Source organism: Propithecus coquereli, unplaced genomic scaffold (genome assembly GCF_000956105.1).
Source record: "Propithecus coquereli isolate 6110/MARCELLA unplaced genomic scaffold, Pcoq_1.0 Scaffold142, whole genome shotgun sequence".
NCBI lineage: Eukaryota > Metazoa > Chordata > Mammalia > Primates > Indriidae > Propithecus > Propithecus coquereli.
The window spans coordinates 6,169,369-6,189,784 of NW_012138525.1; the positions used below are offsets into that span (position 1 = coordinate 6,169,369).

The following is a 20,416-nucleotide window of genomic DNA, read 5'->3' on the forward strand; positions in this document are numbered from 1 at the left end:
AGGCTTAGAGCAGTGCCTGATGGACCTCGAGGGCTACACAAGTGTTAGCTGTGCTTATTGCTGCTGCTGTATGTGTGCTCTTCTGGGGCGGGGCCTGCCTGTCAGAAAGCCCCATGCAGCCGGGCTTCCTCCTGCAGCTCCCAAACTTGGGAAGCGTCAGCTCCTGTGAGGTGCCCCCAGTACCCTGCAGAACAGAGGCTTCTGTGGGCTTCCTCTCTGGTCTGCTTCCCTAGCAGCTGGAACGCTTAGAAAAAAGCACCAGCCTGCTGGGCTTGTCAAAGCAGGGCTCGCTTTACTAGAACCAGGTTTGGATGGTAATTTTGTGGTCATGACAACTATTTTCTTTACATACTGCTATAGAAAGGGGAACCCTCCTGCTTTTTTTTTTAAACCTAATCGAAGACACTATCGAGCGTAAATATGCTGGCGTTTTTAATAAAAACATGATGGAGGGAAATATTCAAAGCTCAATAATCAGAAGCAATTTGCGTCGTGAGTAGAGATGTGTCATTCCCCCACCCCTGTGGCTATGCGCCGTGCGGGACTGGCTTTGGGGCTGGCAACTTCAGACCTATGGCAAAAATAATGAACAGCAGCGAGGCTTAGAGATAGCCTGAAAAATATCCTGGAAAAGAAAAACATATGCCAAAGAGTGTGGTGTAAAAGTCATATTTCATGCCTGACTTTAGAGAATGTTAATAAGGATTAGAACCATACTCCAACAGAACAACTATCAGTCAAGGCGGGGTAATTAATTTTGCTTCAGATCTCTGCTTGGGAAAATGAAAGCGGTAAGTGTCATTTCACAGCATAGAGATTCCATCACACTAGAACAACCCAAAGAACTTCCAAAGCCACGTCCTGAGCCCAGCTGAAAACTAGCTAATGCTGGCGGCACCTCCTGATCTGTCGCCTTGTAGATTTGGGGATCTTTTCCGAATCATAACCATATCAAACTCTTTTTTTTTTGCAGGATTGGCTAATAAATATGATTAAGATAACACGACCCAAACCACATGTCCTCTGCTCGGCCTCCAACATGTGGAGGACAGATGTGTCTTAGGTGCATACACATGACCCAGCCGGCTGCTCCCCTGAGGCAGGGACCCTGGGAGACAGAGCCTCAAGAGGTCCCAGCAGCCCCCTGGCCCTTTGTGGCCCTGGCCAGGCTGCTGGCCTCCCCGTGACCCACCATAGAGAGGAAGGGCCAAGCCCAGGGTGTCTGGAAGTCAGAAACTAGAAGGATGGAGGGACAGTGGGATGTGGCACTGTGCACACCTGGCACTTGTCCCTCAATGTCCGAATTTAGAAGATAAAATTCCGAAGCCACATGGCCCCATGCTATCCAGAAAACTCTCAAAATTATTTCATCGTTGAAGCCTGCTGTCACTCCCCTCCCTGAGACCTCAGCCCAGGGAGGACAGAGTAGGCCAGTGTTAAAGCCAGAATCTGGAAGAGTGTTCTAGAAAGAATTGTGGAGTCACACACATAGACCCCTAGCCTGGCAGCCTGCAGAACAGGGTTCCTGCCTCTGCTGTGCTACAACAGGCCAAGTTGTGGCTGCGTCCGGGCCTTGGTTTTCCCATTTCTATAAGGATCTCAATGAGCCCTTCAGCTGGGACATTCTAAAATGGCCCAAGGCTCCTGTAGGTGTGCCCCTGTTGCACCCTTGAGGTCAGGGTCTTTGGAGGCCACGGAGAAAAGCCAGGCCCTGGAAATCAGGGCAGGGAGACCTGGGCCTGCTGAAGTTGACAGTCCAGCTCTAGCTCTGGGGACAGAGGGGCAGCAAGCAGGCTCAGAGGCCAAGGCTGGCGTGGGAAAGGGCCTCTCCCACCCTGACCAAGCAGGGGCCCCAGGCCCAAAGCAAGGCTCTGAGCCAAGGTATGAGCCTCCTTCTCAGCTTTCTCTTAGGGGTAGGAGGGAGAAAATAGAAGAGCCCCTCAAAGTTAGCCCAGGCCAAGCAGAAAGGGCTCAAGGGGTGGGCAGGAAGGGGTGGGGCATTCTACCACTGTGAAGAATGAATGAATGAATATCAGAGGGAGGTGGGGGCTTCCCAAACCATGAGGCAGTCAGGCTGAGGGCAGGGCAGGGCACCTCCCTGAGTAAAAAAGGCCAAAAAGGTCCCCGGGGGAAGGGCAGCCCCAGCTGCTCTCAGGGTAGAGGTGGAGTAACTCAGCCTCTTGGAAGAGGGCTGGAGGCTCTCTCTTCCTGACCAGTCTGGGCTCAGAGGCCACTCTGGACAGACAAGGAGCATCAGGCTCCTGAGCTGAATGGGGTCAGGACTCCCTGGTAGAGGAACCCCGTCACCAGCCTCTGGCCTCCTTTCAGTTTGGGCCGACTGGGCGTTGACTGCTGCGTTCTGGCCCCCTAGTAGCGCTCAGGCGGTAGCCCCCCAAGACCCCAGGCCTCTTCCCCGCAGAGGAGCCCGGGCAGACGGGCGGACGCTGCGAGCCCAGGGCGCGGGCCCGGCCCGGCTGATAGGAACCATCTGCGTTGTCTTAGGCCGCCCCTCTGCCCACTGTCCCTCTGAACTCGGCCGGTTCCCGCGGGCCGTTTGATGCTCGCAGGGTCACAGACCCCCGCACACAAATCACCACCGCGGGGCTGGGGGTGGGGCGGGGGCTCTGAAACCTAATCCGCAAAGTTTGCTCTGCCGCCTGCTCGCTCCTTCCCTCGCTTGCTCGAAGCCCCCCCCCACCGCCTTTCCAAACAAGGCTTATTTTTCTTGCCAAAAAAACAAAGTTGGTATCAAGTGTTTCGAGGGAGAAAGTCTCTCCCCCGCCCCTGGCCTGGGAGGAAGGGCCAGGGTTGTTGGCCGAGCCCGGGATTGAAGACGGGGCTCCGGGAGAGAACGGGCAGGAGCGGAACTCCCGGCTGCCGCCAGCCCCGTCCCATGCTTAATGGCAGCGGATCCGACTGTCTCTGCCCTGCGCTATAGCCCCAGTCGTCCCGCCCGGAAAGGGTTCCCTCCATCGGAACTCTCAGTCTCCGCGCGCCCAGAGATGGAAGCATCACTTCCTGCCCCTTCTCCCTCCCCATAAAACAGTCCTTGCCTGTCGCTTTTACGAGGTGACACCCTGCTCTCAGCCCGATCCTCCCCGCGCCCGGAACCTGGGCTCGGCGCGGGAGGAGACTTCGTGCAGTCAGGCGTCTCCGGAGCGCTGCCAAGGCGCACCCAGGACTCCGGAGCACAGCCTAAGAGCTTTAAAAGGAGGCCAAGGAGCCGGGTACATTAGAGTCAAATTCCTACGAGTCCCCCTCCGTCTCCATTGACTCTGGGGCCTTCGGGCTGAACCCCCGGGAGCCGGCCCCGGGACTGCCCACCCAGTGTCCCCAGAGGGGCGCAAAGCATAGCCCCGGGGGCGCGCGGGTTTCGCTTGCTGGGTGTCGGTTTTGCTTTTGGGTTTTTCAGGCGGTGCAGCGACCCGGAACCCTGTGACCGCTTCTCGGACGCCCGCGGCTCCCCGCTGCGCCCGGAGGCGAACGCCAGCGGCTGAAGCCCATGCCTCTGGCGTCCGCTGCGCAGGCTGGAGTTGGAGCAGTCGGAGCAGGCAGCCGGGGCTCGGGCAAAGGCGGCGACGTCGAAGGGTGGGTCGGCGGACGGGGCTGGGTCTCCGCGACCAGGGAACAACAGGAAAACCCTGCAAACGGTGGGACGAGGGTGGTGGCGGCAGCAGTGGCGAGAAGAAAGGCACCACGGGCCGGCGGAGAAGCGGGTTTCGGCGGGGGTCGAACAAAGGAATTCGCCCTCGGAAGAGAGGGGCCAAGCGGGCAGCCGGGAACGGCCAATCCGGGAGACCTGCAGGAGTACCAGCGCCCCGACATTAGTCCTAGGGATCCAACGAAATCCGCCCCGCGGAGGGCCCCAGCCCGGCATCTCCATTCTACCTCTCTTCTTTTCAGTCCCGCTTTAAAGGGGGTGGTGGGTGTGCATCCCAGTGCCACCTTTCCTGGGAAGAGGGGATAGAGCAGGTCCCTTGCTCTCCCTCAGTGGAGGCAAAAAATTCTCCCCCCCAAGTTATCCTTTGGTCTTGGGGCCATTATCCCCATTTTCCAGACACTGCCAATTGAGGCACCCACAAAGCAACCGCTTCCCCTTCCCCTGCAGCAACGCTCCGTGGGCTGGAGAGGCCCAAGAACGCTTGGAAACGAAAGGCGCTGGGGGGGCTACAGGGCTGGAGCACCCCCTCCTCCTGCTGCCCTCGGAAGGGGTGGAGGGGACACGGTTGTAAGGTGCTTGGCTTCTTTTCTCTGCTTGACATGAATAAGGGGATTAGGACGGCAAGTTTCCGTCGTTCACTTCGTGGGACAAAGGGCCCCGCGGTTTGAGCGGCGCAGCCTCTGATTAAACGACAGAGCCCTGTCACTCAGCACCATCCTAGGTACTTGTGTTCGTGACATAATCTTATTAGAAGATAAAACCGGCGAAATCCTTTTCATAATGAAAAGTTACATTTAATGGCTGGACTCGCCCCCCACTCCCTCCCCGGACCCTGCCCGCCTTCCCCCGTTGCTGTTGGATATGGCTCGCCTGTAATTGGCATTTAAAGCACCAAGTCCGGGAGAAAAACGGGGTTTAGGGTTTTTGTAATCCCCCTAAACTGTCTTTGTTCTAAATCTCCACAGATACAAGTCTGTTAAGAGTAAATATTTGTGGGTTGATACAACCGCATTTCCCCCCTGCAAACCAAATCTGAACAAAACCCGCTGCCCGCGCCCTCCGGCCGGGGCGCAAGAGGGAGGGGGCTGGGGTCCGCCCGAGTGTCAGCCGGGAACTCGGCTTTCGGGCTGCCTGACCGCCTGCAGCAGCTGAGGGACTTTGCACATTTTTCAGGCGGGAAAAAGGTCTTAGATTCTCTCCCCCCCACCCCACACCAATTTTCTGTTCCCTCAATAAACAAACCTCCCAAACTTGCTGGTTTTGGGCCTACCCGAGGGGGTCGGCGGGAGGGTTTGGGGAGGGGCGAAGGCTTTGCTCAACACGGAACGAAAATCCGAAAATCGAACTCTCCCCGCCAGCCCCACTCCTCTCCAGCGGGAGCCTGCTGAGGCTCCGAGGGGAACTGCTCCTTCTGGGCCACAGGAGGCCCCACCCGGCATGGCGCCCCGAGCCCAGCCCAGGAGAGCCCCCAAGCCGCCAAGGGTCCCTGAAACGCGACGGAGTCCAAAGGCTGCCGCTGGGCCCCGGGCTCCCGGCTCCAGCCCAGCCCGTCCCGGGATCGGATTCCTTCATAAATCAGCGGCTGGGTGAAAGGGCTGCGCTTTAGAAAGGGCAGGACCGTGTGCGCGTATTAGAGCGCGCGGTTCCCAAATCCGGGCTAAACCCCTGGTGACACCGAAATTCATCAACCGCCGCTGGCGCCCACGGCTCGGCTGAGGAGCCTGGGAGCCCAGGAGCCTGTGCACGGTGCCGTCCCACTCCCAGGAAAGGAGAACGTGCAGCAGGGACCGCCGAGAGGTGGCCCTGGAGGAGCGCGCGGGTGGAGGCCACTGAAAGCCGCCCCGCCCGTGTGCCCCGGGCCGCGAAGGAAGCTCTCCCGCCCCCGGCAGAGCAGTTATTCTAACCTTTTTCCTCCTCTGGTCAGGGCTGGCCCTACAGGGGGCATTCTGCGCGGGGAGGGCAGTGACACCCCCGCCTTCCAGCTTCAGGCAGTGTGACTCTTCCACCCCCACCCCTATCCCTTCCAGGCAGAGCGCTCTAGGGAGAATCACATCAGTCCAGAGTGGGCACCTGGGGCTTCTGGACGGTCAGGACGTAAGGATTCAGTGGTCCTATCCAGGAGTTAGACCCGCCTGCGGAAAATCTGCTACTGAGTAACTCTGGGCCTGGGGAAGTTGCTCAACTTCCTCAGCCTCAGTTTCCTTACACATAAAGCCGGAGCAGTCAAGTCAGTGAACTTCGCAGGCACTCAGCGATCGCCAGTTCCTTTCCCTTCTGGGTGCACTGCTGTGGCCTGCCCCTCTGGTTAGCAAGGCTTTGCTGCTGCAAGGTCACGTCTACAATGACCATGCTCAGGAGTTGGCTGGATAAACGGGCCCTCTGTGCCTCAGTAGGAATGGGGGCCCATCCACAGGCTGCCCCTGCCTCCAAGGATTAGTCTCTGGCAGCCAGACCTGCTCCATTCCCTTTTCAAGAGAAAAAATAAAAACATAGTCCCCAGACCTGGGTGAGGCTTGAAGGGTGGGCGAGGCCCCTTCAGGAGGCCTGTTCAGGAGGCTGCACTTCCTGGGTCTCCCACGCAGGACAGACAATGCATTCCTGCCAGACAGGGCTGCCTTCGACTCACTTCCCAGCAGGAAGGAAGAAAACATACTTTCACTGAATGCCCAACGTGGCTGGTGCCTTTGGGTTTGTTCTATTTTATTCTCAGAGCAACCCTGTGACTGGAATTATCGCCCCCATTTCACAGAGGGGGAATCCAAGGCTCAGTCCTTCCCTAAAGGCCCTTGGCCTGTGTCACTGGAAGATGGAAATGTTCTTGATCCCCAGTCTGTAATTGCCAACAATACTGCTCTTCCTTTGAGAAAATGTTCCCACCTAGGGCCCCTCCATTTGGATGAAGTCACCCCAAAGCACCTTGGTCCTCTTGATCTCTGCTGGCTTGGGCAGCTCAAGTCCTGGGCTAGCGCCCACACCCCTACAGCCCAGTAACTATAGCAATCCAGGAGTCACATGACAAGAGTCGCTGAGTCCCCTCGCAAAGCAGGAGAGGCGGGAGAAGGGGGGATGGCAGTCACACCCAACTTGTCCCAACCCAGCACTGCTCCTCCCCTCCCGTCATCGCTGAAGCTCCCCGGGAGGTGCTTGCGGGAGGGACCCCTGGCGGCCCTGTGGCCCAGCATACTCAGCTCATCTTTCTAAAGCGATCCAGCGGCTTGGTGGCCTCCTGGCTCCTGCCAGGCCGGGTGGGCACCTCTGTTGCTCTGGGCAGCCTCAGAACCCGCCCCAGCTGGCGATCTCCCCACAGTTCCCGGGGAAGCCTCTCACAGCACGGGCAGGAAGCAAACATCTTTGTTTCTTCTGGAACCAGGCTCCAGCAACAGCAACGGGGTTTTTCCTTCAGCAACATTTCCTTGCAGCTCACCAAGCGCCAGGCCAGCCAGGTGCTCTGCCATCAGCCAGTACACTCATCTAGGGCCCGTCCGAGCCAGGCTCCCAGTTGAGACACAGCCCCCCACAAATGTGCCCACACAGCCCCAGATCCCTGGCCCCCCTTCAGGTCCACTGGGTCAGCAGGGCAGGTCCAACGGCTGCCAGTCAAGAAGCTGAACAGAAATGGATACAATATTGCCCAGGGAATAACCAAAGGAAGCACCCACCAGAAATTTATTTGTACTGATCAGCTGAAGTAAGGTAAGGGCAGCGAGGAAGTGCTGTCAGCCAGGCCTGAAACCCAAGAAAGTTGCCGTCGGAGCACAGTGGCCCCTTATGCCCCACCACTCCACGGCCGCTGCAGTAGTTAAAGCAAACACAGGCCCTTCACTGCCCCGTCAGTGACACCTTCCCCCCAAAATTATACAAACTTTGAAACATTTTTCTGGGAGAAGATGGATGCTTCAGGAGACTTGAGGTCAAGGCTAGGCTGTTTAAAGTATATTATTAACAAATAAACATTTACTGCAGAAAAAAAGAGAGAGAGAGAGAGAGAGAGAAAACCCTATAGGCCACCGGGGAACCAAATCATGTTGCTTTTGGCATCAAATGACAGGAGACATTTATGACATGAATGGAGAACACCAGCCGGTTGATGAAATGGCAAACGTCTGCCACTTTGCTTCCTCTGCCTTCGTGAATCAACTTTTTCAAATATGGTTTTCAGTCTTAAACCACCCCCTCCCCACTATGACCACCTCCCCACTTCTGACTGCAGTGGCAATACATACATATAATTTTGGTTTTGCTCTTTGCTGCCATCAGCACAGAGTCTGGGGCTGGAGAGGGCCAGCGGAACTTCCGGCTGGGTCAGCCAGAGAGCCAAGGGCTTTGGGTCCTTGGGCACCCCCCACCGACTGACAGCTCACACGTGGCTCCTTGGATGGGTGGACTATCCCTCCCTCCCCGGGGGCTGAGGCCTGACTGTGGTGTCCAACAAATTGGAAGTTATAACTCATGTCGTTGAGAGGATCCTCCATCCTTCAGCCTAAGTGATGCCAAAGGAGGACTGTTTTTTTTTTTTTCCCCTTCCTTTTCTTTCCTTTTTAGACACTCCACAGCCATAGGACAGAGAGAAAAAAAAAGGAGGTTCCTGGTCAGATACTGCCCACTGTCCCTGGGTGGAAACCTCAAGGCTGGAGTGTCCTTTTGACCTCCCAGAATGCTGTTTCTCCACCTTCTAAACCTCATCTTCCTTCTGAGAAACATACAAATCCCTGACTCTCCTTCCCCATGCCCCCTCTTCTAAATCTCACCACCAGCTTCAGAGATGTTGGCTGTGCTTTATTTTCTGTCATTTCAATAACAAAAACAGTAAGTGCAAACAGTTCTTAAAATATGAAATTATATTATTAAGTAAGCTTTTCCAAGCTATATGCAGACCCTGGAGATGCAGACTGTTCCCCACTGGAAATATTGTTGTGCTGGACCAACCTCTACTGCCCCCAAGGAGAAACAGACCAGCATACCAGGCCCACCCTGCTGCTGGCCCTTCCTGATAATGCGCAGTTGGCATTTGTGCACACCCACACAATCGGAAGGGTTTCCACTTCTCCTGAGTTGCAGCAGAGGATAATGGATCCCTTGGAGAATGGAATAATGACTGAAGCTCCACCAGGCGCCCTGTGTAATCCTCATGACCACCCTGCAAAGTCACATCATCCTTGGTTTGCTGATGAAGAACCCAGGGCTCAGAGATGAGCAGCCACTTAGGTAAGGTCACACAGCTGCTGAGTCTTGGGGCTGGGAGGTGAACCCAAGTGTGACTCAAAGTCTAAAGCTCTTTTTATGGCTGAGATAGGCAGGGCCCTCACAGTGTCCTACTCAGGCATAGGAATGGTTTCCCCAGGGTACCTGCATCCTCCCTGCATAGAGAGGCTCATGGAAACCCAGTTTGCCAGCTGCATCTTGGGCATGGAACCTGCTGGCAGTTTGGTGTGTGTCCTTGAAGACAAGATATTCCCTGCCATGCTCATGGTGATAATGTAACTTATCACCATGATAACAATAACTTCCAGAGTATCAATGACATGCCGGGCAAGATGCCAAGTCCTTTGGGGCACCTGATCTCAAGTCCTTATAAGAATTCTTTCCCCCAGCTGGGTAGGTCCCCATTTTACAGAGGAGGATCAGGTAGGTGCCAGGGCTGTGTGGTCTCCAAGCCTGGCTCCAAAGGATAGGGCAGAAGGGAGCCGAGAGTCACCAATCACATACCCCAGAGGAGATCCTCACAGCCTGCTCCCCCAGCTGGAGAAAAATACAGCAAACGATTAAGGCCACACCAGCCCAGCGCCTGGGGAACACAGGGTGAGCCAGGAGTCACCGTGAATAATGCCTCCACTCAGCAGCAGATGACTGCAGTGTTGGGAGGGCCTTCACTTACCCTCTTGCCCACAGCCAAGGTGCTGGGGGTTAAATGGAGAGATGCCCTCAGAAGGGCCAGAGGGTCCCCTGACTTGGGCTGGCAGAGTGAGCCCTTCGGCCCTCAGCCCCCAGGGAGAGTACCACAGAGGCCTTTTTGTAAGGCAAAGTCCTGCCTCCTCCCCCCAAGCACGGCCGTTTCCAGGACAGGCCCTCTCTCTACCCCAGACTGTGGGCAGGGGTGTGTGCAGCACTGAAGCAGTCCGATGGGAGGCCATGCTGACTGGGGTACCCACTGGGGAAGGGGCACCCCGCAGGAAGGCCTGTGGGAGGCCTTCTAGGCTGGGAGAAGCAGCAGCCCGAAAAGGCCAGAGCCTGACTTTGCTCTCCCCGTGAGCCACACCCAAACGCCACGGTGCTGGGGGGGTCTGTGGGGGGACAGAGGTGAGCCTCCCAGGAAGGCCTTTCCCGGTGTAAACACTTCCAAGGAAAGGAATGTGCTGGGAAGTGTGCGGTTGGGCCACTGGAGCCGCAGCCAGCTGGGAGAAATTTTTTAAAAAATCACCCTAGCACTCAGAGAGCTTTCTGTGGAACCCTCAACGCTCTTTGAATCAAAGCCTCAAGGCTCCCCTCTGCCAAGGTGGGCGCATCCCACCTGGGCAGGCAGCCCAAAGGGACCCTGGCGGGCCAGCAGAGCCTTGCGCGTCTGTGCCGCGGCGGCTCGGCCTCCCCGGCAGGCCCCGCAGGCGGAAGGCGCCGCAGCCTCGCGGCCGAGGTGGGAGCTCGGCCGGGCAGGAGCTCTGCGTCTCGCCGCGCACAAAGGCTCCCGCTCGCACACCAACGAGTCTCGGGTCGCCAGACGTGGGAGCTGTATTACAAGCGATTAGACTCCATTTTGTGACAGCTTTTTGGACTCTCCCACTGACCCTCCCCCCTTCCGGAGCCTCCTCCAGGAATTCGCCACCTCCTCGGGATAAAAACCCTTTCCAGGCGAGCGACAGACGGCAGAGAGTTACATAGAGTTACATAATTCTATCTGGCCAAGCCACCAAGAAAAAAAAAAAAATTGGGGGGGGGCAGTTAATATGCCTATTTTATTTTTCATATGTTCTCCGCTGGAGGACGGAGAGGTTTTTGTGATTTTGTGGAGGCCGCAAAATCTCCGGGTTTCTAAGCGGGATTTTTGTCTGAAAAGAAGCGGAAGCTGTTTTTTTGCTTTTTTTTGTTGTTGTTTTTTTTAAAGATTCCCCCAAAAATGTGTATGGAGAAAAAGGAGACTTTTCGAGTTAAGAATGAAAATGCCCAAAGTCCGCAGCCCGCGTTCCGCTTTGCTCATCTAGGACGTACAAGTGGATTTTATCAAATGCTACTATCTGTGCCCGAACGTCAATTAATCACCCCTGTGGTGCGTAAAATAACTTTGCACTTCTGGGTGCCTGGGATCCCTGAGAACAAATCGAAAGGAGGAAGACACACTAAAAATGGCAACTTCTTTCTAAGGACGGAGCCCTGTAGCTCATCAAGGGGTGAGGACACATTTTTCAAAAGTTGCGTGTGGTTGTAGGGTGTGCGGGGGTTGTTAATGTCCCAATACCGCTGACACACAGACTTGACAAAATGAGGAAGGCACGTTTCTGCGCCCACTTGCCTGGATTCTTGTCTGAAAAGCATTTACGCACAGATGAAATAAATATGCATCTGCGATTCTCAAAGAAAAAAAATCATGAATAAAAATATTTTTATTGTGCAAAGTACATCGCTTTCCAGTGAACTGCCTGCTAGCGTCGCTCGCTCACTCTCCCTGCAAAATGCTGCCGAGAGACCCGCCGGGTATCTGTCCCCAGGACTGTCTGGATACACCCCACCATGCCACCCTCAGCCTGTCCGGCAGGCCACCGAGTGCATATAACTAATTGGCGTTATTGGAAGAAATAGTGGATGAGGGAAGAGGAGGGGACTGTAATCGAGAATGCTCCCCCCAACCAGGCCTCAGCCCCAAAGGACCCAGACTCTGGACTGGGGACCTGAGATCTGCCTTGCACCAAAATTCATTCCCAACACACCTGACTGCACTAAAGTAGCAGGCTCTTAGGCGACTTTTCTTTTCTTTTCAAAACAAATAGACTTTGGACAAAGCAATCACAAATGTTTAATTGTTCTGTAAAATGAGGAGGTTAGCCACTCATCTCTAAGGCAACGTCCAGCTCAAATTTTGTGACTTTATTCTGTGCCTGATGAACCAGGGGATATCCTTTTTTCCTTTTACAGAGAAGCTCCATAAATGATTATAGAGGGGAAGATATGTACAAGAGGTTGGAAAAGTCTGTCCAATATATTTAAAATTTTTTTTTTGAAAAACCGCACAAATGATGGAGACCCCTTTCTAATTTCCCAGGCCTCCTGCCCCACGTGTTGAATTGTTGAGGCCAGTGACTGAACTGGGTGGTAAGTGGCACCACCAGAGCCGAGAGCTCAGGGTCAGGCAAGCACAGTGAGGCCAGGGGTGCAGGGTATGGGGAGTTGGTGGTTGGTGTACCCTGCAGAGGTGCTTCCTGGGCCAGGTCAAAGCCCCCAGCCGTGTCTAAGCCGCCGAAGTACTTTCCCTGTTCTATTTGTGCTGCTCTTAAGTCCCTCTGTGGCTGAACTGACTGGTAGCCTCTCCCTCTCCCAGAACTAGAATCGTATCAGTCCAGGGTGCAGTGAAAAGCCAACCAATAGCAGTGTGCCTAAATCTGGGGTGCTTCTGCAGAGGGGGAGGCCTCAGCTGCACTCTGGAACCAGCAAAAGAGCTGACCCCCTCTGAATCGACCACAATTCTTTCTCGAAGAGCCCTCAGCTGGAAAGAGAGCAAGGCACAAAAAGCAGCTGCTGCTCAGGCCCCCAGACCAGGGGGGCACAGCCAGAGCCCTATATGGTAGGTAGAACTCCATGCCCTCTCTAGGGCCCCGGCCTAGTCCCATTTCCAGGCCTCAGCCAAACAGCTGTGCTGCCCTACTTTCCACCAGGCCTGGATTTGGGCAGAATCCCTGGGCAGAGTAGAAAGGCTGCACTCACCACTAGGCACCAGCAGCCCATGCTCTCCCCAGGGTTTGGGCACACACAGCCCTCTCTGAGCCCCAAACCACCCGAGCAGCCTTAGCCACTCTGCAGTCCCATCCAAGACAGGTTTCTGGGCATCACTAAAAAGTTCTCGCAGGCACCCACTTGTCTCTGCATGCCACTCTGGGGATCCCCACACCCCTCTTTCAGTGTTGCTCCTCATTGCCTCCCCCTCAACTGCACTGCTAGGTACAAAACCCAGCAGGGTCAAAGGAAAAAGCCTGCATCTACTCTTACTTGTTCCCCAGCCCCTGCCACATGAACCCATAGTCTCAGCTAAAAACAAAAGTCAGCAGGTAGGGCTCAGCCTACCTCTCTGGCCTCAGCTCTGAGGTTCAGACTATCCCAGGGCAGAGCAGGCCATCCCCTCCCCAATACGCAGTGCAAGGAAGGAGGCCTTCTGGGGAGGCTGACTGGGTCAGCTGTCCACCCCCACGGAGAGCCCCAGATTATAGCTTGCCACCTTTTGAGGTCCTCTTCCTAGACTGCCTCTCCAACCAAGGAAAATTTTAAGTGCAAAATTCCCGCTTGGAACGGTTTGGGGAAGATGGACACCCTTTTCTCTCCATCAGGGACTACAAGTGCAGCAGGGAGCCTGGCAGAAAAGGGGCCTCCCTGGTGCTCAGTATTCCACCTCCCTGCTCCAGGAACCCCCAAACCCCCACACTGCCGGCCCTTGGGGAAGCACACAACCAGGCCTGGCTCTCTAAAGCACTGCTTTCCTTTGGAAATAGATTTTTGGTTCCCAATTCAGGCCACAGTGGGGCCAGGCCTATCCTAGGACCCAGACATCAAATCCCCCATTTTGCCCAGGGCCTTGTCCCGCACCCCAACTCAGCGGGCCAGCGCCGGTTTCTGGGACAACGGATGGCAACTGGGGGCCGTCCGGAGGCTCCCCAGATCCCACCAGTGTCTGCTTGGCTGGGCTGGTCCGCCCCAGCCCTGAGACGCGCAGCCGTGGAGCCCTCGGAGCTGCCCGGGCCAGTGGCAGGCAGAGCCCGCGGCAGGGCGGGCGCGGGCCCGGCCCCGGAGGGGACCGGCCGGCTCGAGTGCCGGGCGGCGGCGGGGAAAGAGGAGGACGAGAGGCGCTTACTGTTGGTAGTCTTGTTTGCAGTACAGTTTCCGATCCCGGAAGTAGCAGCTGGTGGTGAGGGCTTGCTGACACGCCGCGCACTGCAAACACTCCTCGTGCCAGGACGACTCGTTGACTCGCATCAGGAAGCGGTCGGAGATGGGCCGCTGGCAGCCCTCGCAGACGGCGGGATGCGGGCAGTCGGAGCCTGCAGCGCACAGGGCGAGAGCCCGGCCGTCAGCGCCGCCTGGCCCAGCCCCGGCGTCCCCGTCGCGCGGTGCCCGCAGCCCCCGGCCCCGAGGACGGCCCGGGATCGCCGCCTGCCGCCTGCGCTCCCCTGGCCGCCGCGCCAGGGGCCGAGCAGCCCCAGCTAGTTCGTCCCAGTCCGCGGGCCTCCAGCCTTGGCTCGGCGCTGCGCTCTCCCCTTCTCTGGAGATTCAGCACTCGATGTTAAGACAAATGAGAACGAGCACGGCGCAGGGTGGCCGGCTGGGACCAAGACAGGCGAGGTGAGACTGGGGCGCTCGCTGGCTGACACGCCCCACGGTGGCGTTCGTGGTCTTCTGTCCCCAATCTCCCCAAAACCTGTTGTTTGGCTGGCGCAAGGGGACATTTTTCTCTTAGAAGCTCGCCTTCCCCAGGTGACCTAGCACCTCTCTCAAGCTCGCCAAGGTGACTACTTGGGTCTACCATCATCCCTGCCACCCGCCTCCTACCCCGTCCCGGAGTGGCAGCTCCACAACCTAGGCCTGGAGAGGATAGTGGTGGCGGTTGGAGCTGTCCTGTCCTCTCCTGGGTGATGTCCCTGCACACTTCTGTCCCCTTAGGATGCCTTTTTAGGCACGCTTGTTGCCCCTTTGGTGATCACCGCAGGAGTCCTGTCTCTCTGCCACCCACCACGTCTTGCAAACCCGTTTCCTTTATCCGTTGGCCCGGACGCCTGTGTTCACCGCGGGACGACGCCCTGTCCCCCGCCCGTGACCACTTGGGCATTCCGACCCGCACTCACCCAGAAGCACCCCCAGAGTGGCGGGCCCGGGGCGCAAGGCGTGCTCCTCCATCTTGATGCCGTCCAACATCTTGGCGCAGTCCGTCTGCCCCCGAGGGAAGCACCTCTCCAGCGACTCGGGACCTGTTGCTATATCCATGGGACGCGGGGTGCGCTGAGGACGCCGCCGGCCGGGTTGCTCGCCCGTCCGCCCGCTCGCCGCCGCCTCGGCCCTGGAGCCGGGGAGGCGCGGCCCCCGCGGGGCTGGGGCTGCGGCTGCCCCCGGCGAGCGTGGAGCGGCGACGCGCTGGCCCCGGGCCCCGGCGTCGTGCGGGCGGGCCGGGGCGGCTGCAGCCCGCGCCGCGCTCTCCGGTGCACTCGAAGCCACGCGCGCCGCCTCCTCTGTCACCTGCTTGTCAGCCCCGGAGCCCGGCTGCGGCGGCGGCGGCGGCAGACGGAGCCGCGGGGAGGAGGCGGCGGCAACGGTGGCGGTGGCGCGGTGGCGCGGCGGGCGGGGGAGGGGGCGGGGGTGCAGGGGCGCCCCCGCGGGCTGGGGGGGCGCGGGCGGCGCAGCGGGGTCCCGGGCGGGGCGCAGCGGGCCGCAGGGCTCCGGGCGCGCTCCCCGCACTACTCCAGTGCCATGGTGCGCCCGCGGAGCGGCTGGGTTTAGAGCTGGGGCTGGCGGCGGAGGGATACTCCGGCCGGGAGCCGCCTCACCCCTCCTCAAACTTCCTGACATTTGAACTCATTGGTGCGCCTCGTATCCCTGCGCCGGGATGAGCCGGCGGCTCCACGTCAAATAGTGCCGCCGCCGTCCCCCCCGCCGCGGGAGGGCTCCCCGCGCCCCCAGGCAGCGCCCCGCGCTGCGCCTGGCCCCGAGCATGGGCCCCAGCGCCCCAGCCGGGGAGGCCGCGCCTCCGGTCCCTCGCAGAAGTTTGGGTCGCCTTCGAAACAAATCCCTCTGCCCCACCCCCTTGAAAAATTGATTTGGGAGTTGGGGAATGAAGGCTTTCTTTTTTTCTTTCTTGCCTTCTTTATTATTAATATTTTGTAAAGCTCCAGCGGTAAGAGCAGTGGCCCCGAGCGAGGCCAGACTGCGCGGACGGCGGGGAGCGCAGCGGCTCCGCCAGGGGACGGCGCCGGCCAGAGTAGCCGCCCGGGGACCCCGACAGTGCGGAGGTAGGTCGCAAGGGCTGAGTTAGCGTCCCCCGGACGGCGGCGCCTGCCCGGGCGGCTTGGTCCGGCACAGGCTTGGCTCCCGGGGTTGAGGGACGGGAGCGGGCAGAGCGTGAGGACTGCTGGCCCTGGACTCACCAAAGGGGGCCCTGGCCCAGGGAAAGGGGAGCGGGCCTGGTGTTTGGTGAGGGGTCCGGGAAAGCTTCAAGTCTGGAAGAGACTGGGCGGAGGACTGAGTTGAAGCGGGGTTGGGGCCTTGAGACCGAGAATGGGGGACACCTGGGCAGGCGAGGAAGGTCAGGCCTAGGTTCAGGCGATGGAGAGTTTAGAGGACGACTAGGGCTGGGAAAAGGGTCCCCGGACAGGGGCGGGGTTGATGGACGAGAGCCGGTCCTTATGGGGTTTGCAGAGAGGGGCGCTGGTAGGGGGTGGTGGCCCCAGGGTCGGAGGCCGAAGGCTCAGGACTATGAGTGTCGGCCGCTTGAAGGACACCGGGTTGGCCGCTGGAATAGGCGATAGGAGTCCTTTGGCGGCCGACGTACCCAGCCGGGGGTCGGTAGGCCGCGCCCGCCAGGAGCAGAGCCCTGGCTAGCCCAGGCAAAGTGGGCCTCGGCACCGGGAGCGAAAGTCCAGCGAGGCCGAGCTGCCGACGCCGGGCCGGGCCTGGCACCCACAGAGCTTGGCACCCACGCCCGCTGCGAGAGGCCACTGCGTGGGGCTGCAGGGCACGCGCCCCGACCGGCTGCGTCTGCGGCCCCTGGATCCCCACCGACGCGCGGCTCACGGAGGAGCAGGGGGCGGCGGCCCCGGGGCAGGAGCGGGCTGACCCGGCGAGCCGCGGTGGGGCGGCCGCGGCCCCGGCCCCTCCCGGAGCGGAGCAGCGGCGCGGAGCCGGGCGAGGGCGGAGGGCATGGGGGGCGGGTCCCCTGACCCCGCTGGAGGCGAGAGGGCGGATCGGATTTGGAACCTGCGGGAGGCTTGGTCAGAAGTGGCCCCCTGTGCCGCGGGGCCCCGCGGAGGGGCCGGCTTTGTGGAGGATTAGAAGCTCCCGCCCCACCCCAGTACCTGCGTGTGCGTCGGTGGGTATCTGTGTGTGACTGTGCGTGTCGGCGCTCCCGCCTCTGGGGCTCCTGTGAACGTGTGCGCCCGTGTCCCTGTGCACACACGGTATTTCTGTGTCCCTGCGGCTTTCTGGGCTCCGGTGTGTGCATCTCTGCCCGATTCCTCTGCATCCTAGAATGTGTGTGTGTGTGTGTGTGTGTGTATCTGCGGGTCCTTCCATGCTTCTGTGTCTTGTGTTTGTCCGTCTGTGTGTGTCCCTGTGTGTCTGTGTCACTCTATGCGGTGCCTACGTCTTAGTGTGTGTCTCAGCTTTGTATTGTGTTTGGGACTCTTTTCTGAATATGTGTATCTTGTGTCACCTTTGTGTGTCTGTGCCTATCTCCGAATTTTTGAATGATGCTGTGTGCTTGCGTGTCTCCCAGAGTTGTGTGCGTGTGCGTCTTTGTGTCTCCGTGTATTTCTGGGCGCCTTTGTGTGTCTGTATCCGGAAGGGTGGACGAGTGGATGTGGAATTTCTCTCAGATGCCCTTGATCCCCCTTCTTTGCTCAGCCTGGAAACCCCAGACCTCGACCCCCGAGGCTGGGCCTGGGCCGCTCTCGCGGGGCATCTGGGCGGGGGCGCGCTGCGCCGGGAGAAGCCGCGCGGGCGAGGCTCAGCGCGCAGAGCCGGGAGGCGCAGAGCCCGGCGGGCGGACCAGGCGCACTCTGCCCTCTGCTGGCCGCTCTGCAGCCCTGCAACCACTGCTGGGCGAGAGTCCTGGTTCCAGGCCCAGACCTCACCCTCTCCGTCAGGGCGCTCACCGGAGTCCCCTCCCGTCACAGGCCCTGTAGACACACCCCAGACCCCCAGCTCTGGCTGCAGCGGTCCGCCCCCTCCACCTGTTTCCCACTTCCACCTTCCAGACTCCTACTCCACACCCCTCCGTTCCCCCTCGGCTGAGTGGGGCCCCCTGCGGAAGCCTCCAAGGCTTCCCTGACCCTCGGGCTGGCGTCCGCACCGAGCCGGGACCCCTGGCTGCGCCCAGAGCACGTTCCCGGTCTCGGCAGAGGAGGACGTGCCGGCAGCCCCTGCTCGGTGTCGGTGTCGCAGCTGGTCTGTCCTGGGGCACACAGATTCTTGGCATCTCTCCCTGTGCCCCTGCGGAAGTCACAGCCCACGCACCAAAGTCCACGTGGGGCAGTCCGCCGAGGTGTGGGCCCTGGCTGCCTTCTCCGGTCTGGGGTGGGGCTGCTCGGTCCGCACACCTCCGTCCCTCTCCGTGTCTTCCCGCTCACTGTCCATTCATCGCCCGTACACACACACTCTCACATTCTCTCTAAGCCCTGTTCCTCGCCCTTTGTCCCCAATCCTCCTGCCTGCGTGTCCCCATTTGAGTTGGCCCGTCCCGGGTCCTTTGCCCACAGAGCGCGGAGGCCTCGGGTCTCTGAAGCACGGTCAGGACTCCCGCGCCTCCCCGTGCTGGAGCAGCGGCCGACTGGTGGGGAGAGCAGGGGCCTTGCCCAGCGCCGGGTTCTGCCCGTGAGCCGCAAGGGGACCTTGCTCCGCCGCCGAGCTGGTGCGATGTGGTCACGCCGATTTCCCCAGTGCCACCGGACCACAACGCAGGCGGCTACTGGCACCGGCGCGCCGGCTGATCCGGGATACTCTCTGGCTCAGACTTCAGCAGCAGACACAGTTTCAGATTTTCTCCACCTGAGTAACAGGAAGGACTGAGTCGAAGGCTCAGCATAGCTTGGAAGAAGCAAGAATGGAAAAGGAAGATGGGGGGAGGGGGGTTTCAACTCCTCCCCATCAGCAGGACGCCCCATCTCCACTGAGCCCTGCCCTATCCCCCTTGCTCCTCTTCTTAGGGCTTTGCACTCCCTCTCCTGCGATACCGGCCCCACGAGTGCAGCCCTATGAACTGCGCCCGACTCCCCATGGAGCTACCCGTCCATGGGTGGGGAGGCTGTCCTGCTGTTTTGTGTTTCTGACCAGAGCAGGAGCCTCAGGGTCCCCTCCAGTTTACAGTCCCAGCCAGAGGCAAGTACTTAGGGCAGGGATGGAGCACCAGTCACAGCTCCATCCGGTGCTGGGAGCAGGAAGGTCCACCAGGAGCTGTAGGATTCCCTGCCGTTCCATCTGTCTGGAGAACCAGTGCTGGGAGTGTCCAGGCCCCTCCTGCTGCCAGGGCCAGCCTCAGATCCAAGACTGCCAGACTGGACCAGAGGCATCCCAAGCTGTGGGCTGGGTTGGGGGATACTATTCCTGGGAGGTGACCCTGGGTTAGGGGTCCTGGGAGAACCACACAGACTCCGGAAGTGGAGTGGCCACAGTGACCATGCTCACTTCCTTGGACCCCAGCCAGGCTTGACCCCAGGGCACACGGGCGGGCCCAGGGGTCAGGCACCTCCTCAGCTAGCAGAGATGGATGCGTGTGATAATCATAGAGTAACCCGTCACCTTGCCACAGCTGGGTGAAAGTGCCTGTGGTTCCTGTGCAGGTCGGCGGCCTCACAGCTGCCCTGAGCCCTGGGCCAGGCCCACAAAGAGGAGGGACTGGGGCTCGTGCCTAGCTGAGGTCCTTCTGACACAGGGCTGGGAGCTGCTTCTCACTCCCTCATTGGGGTTTTCTAGACCGATGGGAGAGGGGCAGCAGGGAGACAGGATTTTGGGCACAATTTGCTGGTGAGGCAGGGTGGGCTCTGAGGCTGTGTGCCGGTGTGTGCCTGTGTGCAATGTGGGAGACAACTGAGCCCCAGCAAAGCCCCCGCCTCCTCCCTGCAGCCTCCCCTCAGCCATCCGGTGGGGTCTCTGGCCACAGACCCATGACTTTTCAGCACAAGGTCTGGGTCGTTAGTCATGGGATTCCTCCACGGTGGATCAGGAGACCAGGCTCCCTCGGATCCAAAGGCTGCTGTCAGCCTGCAGGACTGGAGCTCAGACAGTGTCCTGGCCCGGTGGCCCAGAGCTGAGGTCTCACACTGGCAGTAGCCTCTGTCCCACAGAGTTCTTGGGAAGATGAAATGTAGGCACTCAACACAGTGCCCAGCACATAGTAGGTCTCTATAAATATTTACTGAATAATTGGATGGAAGTGGGGCCCTGCTACCAGGACTTGGCGAAATCACAGCTGCCTCCACCTCCAGCCAGGGCTGCGTCCAGAGCTCAGTCATGTACCTTCCTTAAGGGCAAGTGAAACTCAGGTCCAGGCCACTGTGGGCCCGGCACATCAGACTCCCCCAGCAGTGCCCAGGCACCCAGCACAGACAGCTCAGCCCTCTGCACTCACCCTGCTCTGGAGCCTGGGGCTCAAAGTAGCTGCTCAAAGCTGGACCCTTGGAAGGTAACAGAATTAGGGGCTCAGACGCTTGCATCAAAACTGACCATGTGGGCCGGGCGCGGTGGCTCACGCCTGTAATCCCAGCTCTTTGGGAGGCCGAGGCGGGCGGATTGTTTGAGCTCAGGAGTTCGAAACCAGCCTGAGCAAGAGCGAGAGAAAAATAGAAAGAAATTAATTGGACA

The 20,416-nt window shown here is 59.2% G+C and overlaps 1 protein-coding gene across 5 annotated transcripts in view; it reads right to left on the reverse strand.

The window, feature by feature from the left end:
- The window catches only part of LMX1B (LIM homeobox transcription factor 1, beta), an 81,132-nt gene extending 66,298 nt beyond the window's left edge, over positions 1-14,834 (reverse strand). For 3 of the 5 annotated variants that reach the window (XM_012639692.1, XM_012639689.1, XM_012639688.1), the window contains exons 1-2: positions 14,695-14,833; positions 13,707-13,893 (exon numbers count right to left, since the gene is read on the reverse strand). In XM_012639692.1, the coding sequence (XP_012495146.1) occupies positions 13,707-13,893; positions 14,695-14,833 (326 nt within the window). Of the gene's footprint in view, positions 1-13,706; positions 13,894-14,694 lie in introns of all 5 variants that reach the window. The other 2 variants (XM_012639691.1, XM_012639690.1) reach the window with 1 other exon arrangement.
- Positions 14,835-20,416: the final 5,582 nt, after the last annotated feature.